General features: G+C 42.5%; 1 protein-coding gene across 7 annotated transcripts in view; it reads right to left on the reverse strand.

Moving 5' to 3' along the window:
* The window catches only part of UMAD1 (UBAP1-MVB12-associated (UMA) domain containing 1), a 58,519-nt gene that overhangs the window by 31,324 nt on the left and 13,144 nt on the right, over window positions 1-14,051 (reverse strand). For all 7 annotated transcript variants that reach the window (XM_088653575.1, XM_088653576.1, XM_035128929.3 and 4 more), the window contains one exon: window positions 5,001-5,062. In XM_088653575.1, coding sequence (XP_088509701.1) covers window positions 5,001-5,062 — 62 coding nt within the window. The remainder of the gene's footprint in view (window positions 1-5,000; window positions 5,063-14,051) is intronic.

A 14,051-nucleotide genomic window follows, 5' to 3' on the forward strand; every position in this document is an offset into this window, starting at 1 on the left:
GGGCATGCTCAGTTCTTTCTGAACTGATGAGTTTTTTGCTCCATTTGGGTTTCCCCACTTCATTTTTTTTTTGGACGGGGGTATGGACGGGGGGGTTGTATAAACTCATGTCCAATTAAATTCTCCATGGATGTCTATGGGCAGCTCTTTCTTTCTTCCATCTCTGGGGACATTTACAAATAGTTTTTCAGGGTGCAACAGGAAGTGACCTAGCCAAACAATGAGATGGTCCTTTTTACAAAACACACACACATACCGTATGTCCCAGGATATGGTCTTAAAGCACAGGAGGCCATCACAATGCTGAAGCTATGCAGGTCTAGGTCTGGCCAACAGCCTGTGCCACCAAATCATTATGGGGCTGTTTCCCCCTCTCCCAGCAATAGGTAATTTCTGCTATAAATTTCCTATATCTCTCTTAAGTATCTATAATGAGGTTTTGGTTACAAAAGCATGGGAAGATTTGAATCAGTTTTAGTATATAGATGACTTGTTTGTTTATTTAAACCATTCATCTCCCATCCACGAGTATTTCTACTCTGGGGATAGCTTATATTATTAAATCAACAAAATAAGAAATTTAAAGACACAGGGTTCTATCCAATGAAGTCATGCCATTATGCAAGTTGTTTTAGTTTTAAGTTGCTTTAACCATGGGTTGCCTCCAACCTGAAACAATTACAATGGTAAATATAAACATAGAACACGTCTCAGCATATATTAAACACGAATCATTTTTAAAAACTGTTAAAAGACATCAGAGCAGGTGTCAAAAAAACCTATCTGGAGTGAGTTTCAGAAGCAAAGTAGGTTCTATGTGTGACCAAAATCTGCTACCTGGAGACAAATTTCACTATACCATAGCATAGCTGCTACAGTAGTGTTTCATCTGTGCTATAAATGTATATATAAATGTATTTATAAATGTATGTCACCTGTATCTTTATATTCTAATATTTTTCATTGACTATGTCATTAAGGTAAAGGTAAAGGGGCCCCTGACCATCAGGTCCAGTCGTGTCCGACTCTAGGGTTGACTATGTCATTATACTTAGCCAAAAGAGACAACATAGAGGCCACAATACAAATGAAGATATATACTGTATTATGTTTACAGATATGAATGGGAATTAAAGGAGATATACCACTAGGTCATATTCAGAGCAGACCCACTGAGAAGAAAAAACAGCCACACCAATGACTTAAGTAACTTAAATCTATGGATTTCAATGGGTTTATTATAAATGGAACTAACACTGGATACCACCCAATATGTGCAACCACAATTTTCTTTCATATTTTTACTACAGCAATTAGTAATGAAGAAACAAGCCATTTTCAAAGTCACTAGCAGCTTGCCTCTTTGGCAGTGAGTGCTACTGCAATGAACTAAAAAGGAAAGTGTTTGCAACACACACAGTTCCTTTTTCTGAACTCATTAGTTATATTAATTAGCACTACAAATCTGAATAACATAACTTTTTACTGAACCAGATCTATTATAGGGATATATTGATTACAAGCAATGGACATCATATGTCCATAAAAGTAGATTAGCAACAGTTAGGAAGCAAAGAAAGAACCACCTCTAAATAATCCAATGGTATGCTCCACTATCCTGCAAAATGACTTACGGGTTTGGCCAGTGAAACTGTCTTGACACCAGAAAATCTAATCATTTTCTAATCATCTAATAAAATCATCTAATAAAATCATCAAATCACTACTTGTGCATATTTGTGTCTCTCCCGTGAACACACATTCTCATATAAATGCTAATTTATTTATTTTTTAATATAATTTTTATTGATTTTACAAAATAAAACAAAACATATTCATCCTCTTTTAGTTAACATTGTTTTTGTGACTTCCCCTCGTCTTTCCCCATTGATTTTCATATCTTCTCCTACTCAATCATTGCAATTTCATTGTAGCAATTCAGCTCATAGTCTTTAAACCTAAATTCATACAGCATATCATTATCATTTCACATTACCTCTTATTTCAATTAACATAAAATCCATCTTCTCCCACCCCTCCAACCCACAGTGCCCCCCCTGCCACGAGTAGGCCCGTGGGTGACGAGCAGTTAAAGATGTTTCCTTTTATAGCTTGGTTTATCACTCCCCCCCCTCCCGCCCCCAGAACCTCTCTCTGCCACCAAGAGGCCCCGGAACAGCGGGGGAGAAAGGGAGAGCAGGCCCCCAAGCTATTTATCTAAACAAACAATTCATATGCCCTGATTTCAACTTATAACCTTCAAATAAACATTTTTTTAAATCAACCTCATATTTTTTCTCCCTAGCCTAGTCTTCCCCCAAGAAATTTTCCTAAATTTAATCCTTCCTAATTCATATATTTTCTTCTATCCTTAATTATTTACTACCACCTCCTCCACCCCAGACCCTTTCCCCCATTTTAATACAGCAATTCCAAATTATAATCCAAATTCATATTCCTTAATATAAACCAAAATCCATATCCATTTTTTCCTGCCTTACTTTTAATTCAAATTTTTTTTGATCCCACTCCCATTCTTTCCCATTTTACCACCCATGCACCTGCCTTCCCCTCCCTCTGTCCCTCCATTTTCCCACACTCTTTTCCTTGCCTATTCACATTTCCCCACATTTCCCATGAAATCAATTCCAGTTCTTGTTTTTCCCATTCCAGAGGATCAGAACTATCCATGAAGTCCTGGTCCTTCTCTTCTCCTTGTTGGGCATTTCCTTCTTCTTCTGTGTATTCTTGCCTTCTGTCTTCAGGAATTAATTTTCCATTGTTAATCTCATTCTGCAAAGTTTTATTCAGTTCCTGACACTGTTCTCTGACGTCTCTTAGCTGAGCTCTAAGCTGTTGTTGCCCATCTATAAGGTTTCCAAGCAATTTTAACACTGTCCTCTGGAAAACAGATGTTCCGGATGTTGACATTCTTTCTCACTCAAGGGCAGCAGGGAGATTAGAAGACAAGGAGCAATGGAGACTCAAAAGTCCCACTCCAAAAAAAAAAAAAAATCCAACATGGCTGAAAAATAATTTTCACAGTTCTTAAAATCCAATCAATTGATCTCTTCTTTTTTCATCGCAAACCGTTTTAACTTTATTGTTGACAGCTGTCAACCTTTCCTTTCATAAAAACTTCGCTGAATCTCCTGGGGTGCCGAGTCCCGGGTTGAGAAGGGGTTTCTCCCACGTATTTCAATTGCTTTTGCAGGGTCAATATTGTTCCACTCTTCCCCCCTTAGCCCTGCCTTAGGTGGGGAAGTTATAGTTTTTCCTTGGGGATTTTGAAACTCTGTATCCTTTTCTCTGGCTTCGGGCTAAAGCACTGCCTCCAGCTCATCAATGGGTAGAGACTGACTCCCGTTTTTTAAGTCTCATCCCTTCGCCAATTGTCCAAATTTAAATCCAAATCAAAGTCCAAACTTACAGTTTTGATCCAAAATCTTGGGAGAATTGGTCGCTGTGCCTCGCGGTTTCGCAGCGTTGCGCTTTGAAGTTAGCGGTCTTTGTCTGTCGCGTCGCAGCTCCGATCCCGCCACTCTCGGGGGCTCAAAACAGAGCCTTTCCGGGGGGGGGGGGAGAGCCCGCTTTTGACGCCCGCCAGACGAACCTGCCCCAAGACTCTCGACTCGGGGTTTTTAAAGGGAATCCGCTTCGCTGGAGCGGCATTCCCTTCCTTCAAAGTGCCGAGGTCCGCTCCGCTGAACGGACCTCCAACCTCGATGGCGACGCGACCAACCGGAAGATCTATAAATGCTAATTTAAAAGGGTTGTCTCCAACTAAGTATACCCAGAGTAAACCTACTAAACTGAATGAAGTATGTCATGCCCATTGGATGACTAAGTAAGTTGTGCTCAGTGAATCTACTCAGAGTAGGACTAACATTGGCTACAACATTAAGTATTTAAATAAAGCAATTATCTAAAAATTTAAACAAGTAATAGTATTGTTGTGTTGTTTAGTCGTTTAGTCGTGTCCGACTCTTCGTGACCCCATGGACCATAGCACGCCAGGCACTCCTGTCGTCCACTGCCTCCCGCAGTTTGGTCAAACTCATGTTTGTAGCTTCAAGAACACTGTCCAGCCATCTCGTCCTCTGTCGTCCCCTTCTCCTAATAGTATACTGGCTTGCATATAGCAGTTGTAGCATTTATTCTTTTACACATTAATTTTCAATGCTTTGTGTACTTTAAATCTTCGAAAAGGTTTTTATGTTTGAGCCTGGTAAGGCTATGTTTCTCATCAGCAGTAAATGTTTAATAGATCACTGTAAGTGAGGGAAGAAGGCTGGCAAGATGAAGTAGGGGGGGTATATACCATGTAACTTCATCCGCCTAACAGAAAGCGATGATGTCAAGTCATGACGTGGGCTGGACTACAGAAACATAGGAACCTCCTCCCTTCATAATAAAGTCCTGCCTCACTCCACAATATTGACAGAACTATGGTTGGGCTCCATCCTGAGTGTGGCCTGTAGGTGCCAACTCCCAGATTGAAAAATCCGGGATCGGCGCGGCGCAGCACCAGAAGTCGCGCTGTGGCCATTTTGGAACTGGGCAGAGTGGCACCGGAAGTTGCTTCTACGCATGCTCTGCCCATTTCCAAAATGGCCGCAGCGCCAGAAATTGGTTCTGCACATTCCAGAGACTCCAAACATGCGCAGAAGGTGCCTCCCCGGACTAGTAAGAATCCGGGGGATTTACGGTTTTTTTTTAAATCTGGGCTGCCAGTGGGAAATGGCTGGAAAAACGGGGGTTTCCCAGGGAATACGGGAGACTTGGAAGCAAGCTATGGTGTGGCCAGATTTGCAACTTGTGCCAGATGCTTTTGCTGCTCATAGAAAAAGCCTCCCTCCTCTGCCTTACAGTGCTTGAGAAAAAAATTTAAGTTTTTGAAATCTTATCTAAATACAGAAAACCACAGCTGATGTTTAGTAACTCCGGCTAACACCAACCATATCCTTTTATCAGACAGAGTTAAAAGAGGGATTTCTGACCTGTGTAGTCTGGTCACCCTCAGGTCCTGAAGACTCATTGCTTTCTTCATTCACTGTATTGCCTAGAAGACACAATGCAAGAGATTTGTGTTATTGGTCCCTTTCATGATTGCAACATCGCTTACAATGTAAAAGTTTGCAAATTGCTTCTCCACCAAAACCCAGCCCAAATCAAGACATCTAACACTGAAATTAACAGGCAGGGAGGTGGTTCAAGAAACAGCTGAAAAAATGAGACATGTTCCATGTGCTTCAGCAAACTTTCTTATTACGTGAAATGGTACTCCTATTGGGGGTAAATAGTTTCTTCATCACAAACTACTTCCCTCTCTTATTGGAAACATTTTCAAAATTGGTTATAAAATACAAACTTGTTTATAAAAAACAAAAGGTATTATTCAACAAAAGGGCACATCATGTCACACTGCATTTCAGTGGAGCTGTCATGTTTGCAAAATTTAACATCCAAAATGCTTTGCATTATAATGAAGATACTTCTGATGCACTGAGAAATTCACTGAAAAGGAGAGATCAAGCATTTTGAAATTTTCTGGTCTCCTATCTGAACCAAGTTTACGTAATTATTAGTAAAGGTAGCACAGTTGTGGCTGACTGAGACCTCTGAATGGGTTCCTATTTCCTTCCTACTGTGAAATCTCATTTGTACTGTTTCGTTTGTGATCTTGCTATGCTGCCAAACTAGATATCCTTCACAACTTCTAAAATTAGGACCCACACAAAGCTAGAAGAGAAACTACAACGATAACCAGCAGCAACTGTTTTTGAATGCAGTTATCGTTACTTTCAACCTTCTCATGCTGCCTGAAAAAAATGTAGGGTTGAATGCTTGTTAATACAGAAGTCACACCTCTTGGGACACTGGAAACATGAAGCCCAAGCTCATTGTGATGATGGCCTTATCTGTTGGACATATACTTGAGGACACACAATGCGGTTAAGATGACACCATCCTTGTAGCTTCAAGTGGAACAGAGGGCTAGCACACATTCTATCTTTGATTCTGACAAAAGTTGCTTTTGGTGTGATAAAAGCAAGCCAGATGAACATCTGCAGGAGACTGTACTAAACAGGGTGTTCTGAAAAACTGTGTCACCATGAGCCTCCTGAAGGGCAACAGAAACATTTGTTTTCCTGACAAGGGCAGCGAATGCAGGCTATTCTATTGGCCACTTCTGAGCTTCTTTGGAAGCAAGGCAAGCCAATTAAAGGAAAGGAGTAGGTGCAAAGACGTAAAAGCCCACCAGAGGTGGCCACAGGGAAACCAAAAGCTCAAAAATGTTGCGACCATTTGTCTAATGACTGCCCACAGACTGACCCCCTGACATCTCATGATTAGGGATAACCACCCACCCACAGCCTCTTCTACTGAAATTACTGGAAAGGAGAAGTTTTAGTTTTGTCCCCTGCCTTCTACTCCAATCAAGCATCCATCCAACTAGCCAACCAGACATTGCTTAACTAGATGGTTTCCAGAAGTCTTCTCCAGACTTGGAGCTGTATTGTTATGTGTACAGGGCAGATTTAGCAAAATATTAAAATTCAAGATTTGCATGAAGCTTAACATAGTCAGAATGCTTAGTACCAGCAGGTTCAGGCCTTTTTCTCTCCTTCCTCGCCTGCCCCTAAGCTATTATGTTGTTCTGCAACATATGCTTGGGAGAGCACTCCAGGCTTTATGTGGAAAACAGGGAAGCCTCGTAAAATAACAGAAAAATACAATATTATCTAGTTGTTTCAAAATCTAGCCATTTGCTCTGTGCCACACAAAATGTTATTTTGGCATCAAAACTCCCAAGGAACCCTCCATCTAGAAATCTAGTCAACAGTCTCTCCCCAAACTGAAGTCTGGAGCTCAGCGGAATCAAACCAGGGCATGTTTCTTATTAGAATTCCATGTTTCAGTAGGTGGGAAGAGCACAGACACATTGGTCCAATGCGTTCCATTAAAAAGGACAAATGACATTTTTGCTAATGGACCCATATCCTCAAATGGATCAAAAGAAAACAAAAATAAAATAACATTGATCTTCCAGTTCAATTCAAAAAGCCCTGAAAGTCCTATCCACTGATATAGAGCTATGGGTTAAGAACAGATGGAAGTGAAGGTAAAAGCATTTTAAATATTTCAGATTGTGGTGGCAACCAATCTAAGTACGTTTTTAAAGCTGAGTTTGCACCTGGCACCACCGACAAAAAAAATGAACATGTGGAACAGGCAGCATGATGGCAGCCCAAGGCAGTCCAACAGTTGTGCATATACAAAGAATGTGGAGTTAAGGCCCTGGGCAAGAAGAGGAGACACTGGAGTCAAAAACATTGTGTTCCAAATCTGAGAGTCAAAAGAAACTGTTCCTCATGCAAAAGTGTTCATTTGCAAAGAACAATTTTGGAGGGCAGCTTGTCATGTAAAACAATAGTTTTTATTTTTAGCCTGATGAAAGCTAAGCTTAGAAAGATGCCAGCCTCCTCCTGCGCACACATAAAATACGAGAGAGAAGCTAAACTGTCAGTTTATACATGCTTTCTGATATTTGTCAAGTTATTATTCCATAGTACTGTGCACCCTTAATTTCAGTTGGTCCCTTACCTCTCTCGCCCCGATCTGGCCACAGTGATCCATGCGACGATCACCTCCAGGCTTGACTATTGTAACTCGCTCTACGCAGGGTTGCCCTTAAAGCTGACCCAGAAACTCCAGCGGGTGCAGAATGCCGCGGCGAGGCTCCTTACAGGGTCCCGGCCGCGGGATCACATTCATCCAGTGCTTTACCAGCTGCACTGGCTCCCGGTGGAGTACAGGATCAGGTTTAAGGTGCTGGTTTTGACCTTTAAAGCCCTATGCGACTTGGGACCCTCGTACCTACGGGACCGCCTCTCCTGGTATGCCCCGCGGAGGACCTTAAGGTCCACAAACAATAATATTCTGGAGATCCCGAGTCATAAGATGGCTAGATTGGCCTCTACTAGAGCCAGGGCCTTTTCAGTACTGGCCCCAACCTGGTGGAACGCTCTTTCCCAGGAGACCAGGGCCCTGCGGGATTTGTCATCTTTCCGCAGGGCCTGCAAGACAGAGCTGTTCCGCCTGGCCTTTGGGTTAGACTCAGCCTGACCCCTGTGTTTTTCTCCCTCATGGCTTGGATTTATGGCCTACTTGAAATGAGGCTGCACTTTAAATTTTAATACTGTATTTTAATCTGTATTTTAACTAATTGTTTTTATGGTTTATTGTGGTTCTGTTGGTGTCAGCCACTTATGGCCTACTTGAAATGAGGCTGCACTTTAAATTTTAATACTGTATTTTAATCTGTATTTTAATTAATTGTTTTTATGTTTTATTGTGGTTCTGTTGGTGTCAGCCGCCCTGAGCCCGGTTTTTGACTGGGGAGGGCGGGGTATAAATAAAAATTTATTATTATTATTATTATTATTATTATTATTATTATTATTATTATAATATTATTATTTCATTACTGAATTCTGGAAAACATTAAGAGTCCCAAGTCCAAACAAATTGCAGATACAAAGACCATGGGGCTTGAGGAAAAACTGTCAAGTACAGGCTTGTTAATGCCCTTCAAACCCATGTACTGAGTGGCGACAGCCCGGTTACGTAGTTGTTTCCTGCGGGGGAAGCACCTGCAGGGCTGTGCCTTCTTCTGGTATGAAAGCACCCGCTTTGCATCATACAGTTATAAGACTTGTTCTGGACTTTAGAGATCAGGAGAACTTGTGTAAGCTTCCATCCCTAATGGGAAGTGGGGAGGAACTGGGGTGCAAGTGTGCCTTTGTGTGTGTGTAAAGCGGGGCATCAAAAAGCGCTGCACCCGGCACTTCCCCTTTCCTATCGGTCCCTTTCACCTCCTTCCTTCCTGTTATCTCTCTCCCCTCTTTCCTTCCTTGCCTGGCAACTTTCCATACTACAACCTTGCTCTCTTTAACCAACTCCTGCTCTTGCAGGTGCATGTGGGGAGCTGCTGCTGCTGATAGTTGAAAGGCAACAGTGTGGCTGGGGGGCAGACCGAGGCCCACCTGAAAGCCATTCCTGGCCCACAGCTTGAGAATTCATATGGGTTTCTGCAACCCCAGTTGTAAAGAATTCTGAGCACCAGAAAGAAGCAGGTTTTCTGAAGCAGTGGTTCCCAAACTTTTTCGAGCCACTGCCCCCTAAATTCCATAATCTCATCTCTAGTGTCCCCTAGAATCACGGTTTGCACAACCCACTAAGGAAGACAGTAACACAGTAAAATTCAAAACATAAATGACTGATTGCACATTTATTTAGTTTAATACAACAAAATTGATACTTGATCCAGTGATACTAGCTTTACAAAATTTGATAGTGTTTGCACCTGCCTGCCTCTTAGCGCCTCCCCTAGGTAATCCCACTGCCCCCCCCTTAATGCCCACTTTGGGAACCCACTGTCCTGAAGTCTAGCAATACATAAACAAATTGAGAAAATTGAGAAAAGTGTGTCTTTCTCAGATCTTTCTATGCTATTGCATAGGCATCAATTATTTTGCCATAAGACTTCAAACCAATATATTCTGATCTACATATCTATCCTTTCAAGTTCTGTTTGAGCTTCAAAAAACCTCCATTCTGTAGCAGAGAATACTTAGCAGCACCCTTTTTTTGAAAACAAACAAGGTTTTCATTCTGCCATCTGAATTTGGTTTAGCAACATTAAGGTTGGGCAACGTTAAGGGACTACTTCACTTCTCAGAAGTTCTATATTATTATTATTATTATTATTATTATTATTATTATTATTATTATTTTGCTTTCATGTACATGTTGAATTATGCTGCAGCTGCCTCGCTACTGACCACGTCTGTCCTGAAAAACTGTAGCAGAGGACTGTGAAGATCTTGATTAAAAAGCAAAATGTTAATGTGAGACAGGCCAAACCGGGTGCAGCTGCTCCATTTCACTGAACAAGCACCTACAGTATTCTCCATTCAGCTGTGAAGAATGGCACCGACTGTAAATTGTTCTCTGCCGATAGGTTCCACAGGAAAAGCAAAGCTACACTACTTTCAACTTTTCAAAGCCATTGATATTTTAAAAGAGGATCCTCAATATACAGGGGGTCGGGGGGGGGGTATGGGGTTATGCTTTGTTGATCTTCAGCCTTCAGTTTTCCCCCTCTGCATGCAAAGCCACATTCATGCAGAGAGCAACAGTTTGTGATAATTTGCCAGATGTGTTAGACAGGCAGAATCATTCTAACTTCAAGCAGAAAATACTCTTCACCGGTTTAAGTCAAGACACAGACTAGATGCACACCACAAGATTTGTCTTTCCCGAAACGCAACAGGCAAAACCCCCCAATTTACCCGTATGTAATCCTGCTGACTACCGCACAATTGCGCTCATTTCACACGCTAGCAAGGTTATGCTTAAAATTCTACAAGGCAGGCTTAGGCAGTATGTGGACCGAGAACTCCCAGAAGTGCAAGCTGGTTTTCGAAAGGGCAGAGGAACCAGAGACCAAATAGCAAACATGCGCTGGATTATGGAGAAAGCTAGAGAGTTCCAGAAAAACGTCTACTTCTGCTTCATTGACTATGCAAAAGCCTTTGACTGTGTCGACCACAGCAAACTATGGCAAGTTCTTAAAGAAATGGGAGTGCCTGATCACCTCATCTGTCTCCTGAGAAATCTCTATGTGGGACAAGAAGCTACAGTTAGAACTGGATATGGAACAACTGATTGGTTCAAAATTGGGAAAGGAGTATGACAAGGTTGTATATTGTCTCCCTGCTTATTTAACTTATATGCAGAATTCATCATGCGAAAGGCTGGACTAGATGAATCCCAAGCCGGAATTAAGATTGCTGGAAGAAATATCAACAACCTCAGATATGCAGATGACACAACCTTGATGGCAGAAAGCGAGGAGGAATTAAAGAACCTTTTAATGAGGGTGAAAGAGGAGAGCGCAAAATATGGTCTGAAGCTCAACATCAAAAAAACCAAGATCATGGCCACTGGTCCCATCACCTCCTGGCAAATAGAAGGGGAAGAAATGGAGGCAGTGAGAGATATTACTTTCTTGGGTTCCACGATCACTGCAGATGGTGACAGCAGTCACGAAATTAAAAGACGCCTGCTTCTTGGGAGAAAAGCAATGACAAACCTAGACAGCATCTTAAAAAGCAGAGACATCACCTTGCCGACAAAGGTCCGTATAGTTAAAGCTATGGTTTTCCCAGTAGTGATGTATGGAAGTGAGAGCTGGACCATAAAGAAGGCTGATCGCCTAAGAATTGATGCTTTTGAATTATGGTGCTGGAGGAGACACTTGAGAGTCCCATGGACTGCAAGAAGATCAAACCTATCCATTCTTAAGGAAATCAGCCCTGAGTGCTCCCTGGAAGGACAGATCGTGAAGCTGAGGCTCCAATACTTTGGCCACCTCATGAGAAGAGAAGAATCCTTGGAAAAGACCCTGATGTTGGGAAAGATTGAGGGCACTAGGAGAAGGGGACGACAGAGGACAAGATGGTTGGACAGTGTTCTCGAAGCTACGAACATGAGTTTGACCAAACTGCGGGAGGCAGTGGAAGACAGGAGTGCCTGGCGTGCTATGGTCCATGGGGTCACGAAGAGTCGGACACGACTAAACGACTAAACAACAACAACAACAATCCTGCTGACTACTATAGTGCAATTCAATCATAAGTCATCAAGGGATTATCCTTAAAAGAAAAGATACCCACACCCACTGTAATCATCTGATAAGAACAGGGGTCAGCAAACTTTTTCAGCAGGGGGCCGGTCCACTGTCCCTCAGACCTTGTGGGGGGCCGGACTATATTTTGAAAAAATATATGAACGAATTCCTATGCCCCACAAATAACCCAGAGATGCATTTTAAATAAAAGGACACATTCTACTCATGTAAAAACATTCTGATTCCCGGACCATCCGCGGGCCAGATTTAGAAGGTGATTGGGCCGCATCCAGCCCCCGGGCCTTAGTTTGGGGGCTGGATTAGAACCACCTTTTCTGGACATTTGTGCAGGTGGAGGTGTGGCATTTGTGATCATGTACACATTTGTGACCACATAAATAGAATTATTTCAAGGGCAGGAAGGGATAAGTCGAAAGACTGCTTGGGCTGGCAAAAGGGAGGGAATGTAGCTCGGTGGTGGAGCATCTGCTTTGCATGCATAAATTCCCATGTTCAATTCCCTGCATCTTCAGGTAGAGCTGGGCGATATCCTTGTCTACTGCTGCCAGTCAGCTAGTTTGTCCAATGGCCTGCATATAAAGCAGCTTCCTATATTCCTATACTGGTTCACCTTTGAACTGTGGACATATATTCTATGCCGGTAAATTTATCTGGTTTCTGACATTTCATTGGCAGTCTTGCACTGAACGCACTGCATTTTTTATGCTCACGGATATCACAAGACTCCAGAGATACTTGTAGTTTTTGTTCAGGGCACATTTGGGAAGGCAGAGGAAGCCCAGGTCAGGACAACACAAGCTTTGCTGTGGATCTGTGAAACCCGTGAGGCTATCCAGAATATGTTTACATTACTAGTGAGGGTGGAGCGGAAAAAACAGAAGGAAATCTACTGCATAGTTCAAGATTATTGTTACATAGTTGAGAGCAAGATAGTTCCTCATTGTATCATTGTTTTTAATTGTTGATGTGTAATTGTGTTTTTAATATTTTGTTCTCAGCTGCCCAGAGTGGCTGGGGCAATCCGGTCAGATGGGCAGCTTATAAATAATAAAATTATTAATATTATCATCAATAACCATTATGGGGGGGGAGTTTCCTTCCCTGCTGCCCTAAAACTCCCCCTACCCCCAAAAAACAAATGAGATCAGTGTTCTGTCTCCCTCTTCACTTATGAAATACTTATTCAGTGATCCATTTGAGTGTTCTTAATCCGCAGCGGTGGGTTGTTCAAGGTCACCTACCTTTTACCTTACGGAGGAGAGAAAATCCTGCCCCTATACCAGATCACAATCTCAATTTTGTGCATTCCAGAAGTACTTAGCAGACAGAGACGGTGTCGTGCACAGCACTACGAAGACCCATTGGGGTGGAGTGGTAGAAGGAGACAAACATTAACAAACCAATGTTAAAGTATTGCTTTTTTCTGCTATGGGCCTTTGGGGGGGTTCCCACATTGCTTATCTACTTCAGCCTCCCTTTATCATCACTTCTTTAGCTCTTAATCATGCTCAGCAACAATGGCAGTCCCCTTGCCAGACACATTGGCTGTGATTCAAAGAGCTACATTAGGCGCGCCCGAGGGCTCAGACGGGACCAGTATAATTTTGCAAACTTTTTTTCTCTTTGAAGAGCTGACTGCCATGCTATATCAGAAATGGCTTTTTAGAATAGCCCTTGAGTTTCAGAAGTGGTTTGCCCCATGGCGTGGGCTGAGGCACTGTCTCAGAAAATGCCCAAAGCCCCCCTGGTGATACAGAACTGGGGGTGCCCTTCTTTGGATCCCAGGCATTATGTATGGCAAAGCACAGATTACTAACCAATTCTTTCCAGGGTTCTGTAATTTCAAAGAGGTAAAAAAAAAGTTAAACCCCTAAGAATTTTAGGTTAAGTTTGAGGTTTGCAAGTACTTAGTTTTGGGTTCTGTCCTTGTTGTATCCCTGCACTTTGATCCAGTAGAGGCTTCCAGCACTGAAACTGGGAGAGAGGCGGGTTTTGGCAATCTACCTTCCAAATCTGCACTAGAGGGCTGGGGGGCATTCCAAACAGCTTGGGAATTGATGCAGGAGGACGAATGGCTGAAAATTATCCCCATTCCAGTTGCACCAACAGAAGCCTCTACTGAATCAGAGAGCTTCCATCAGCAGAGGGACCTTTTGTTTACAGCTGGGGTAGCCAATGTGGGGCCCTCCAACAACATCCGGAAGGCACGGCGTTGGCAAGAGACTAAGAATCATGCTTGATGTCATGGCGCTATCTTGACAAATTTCAGCAAAGAAAAACGAATCATTTGGCTGTCAGATGCACCAGCGAGAAAAAAGCAAACCAGAATTGG

Source organism: Zootoca vivipara, chromosome 11 (genome assembly GCF_965207765.1).
Source record: "Zootoca vivipara chromosome 11, rZooViv2.hap1.1, whole genome shotgun sequence".
Lineage (NCBI taxonomy): Eukaryota > Metazoa > Chordata > Lepidosauria > Squamata > Lacertidae > Zootoca > Zootoca vivipara.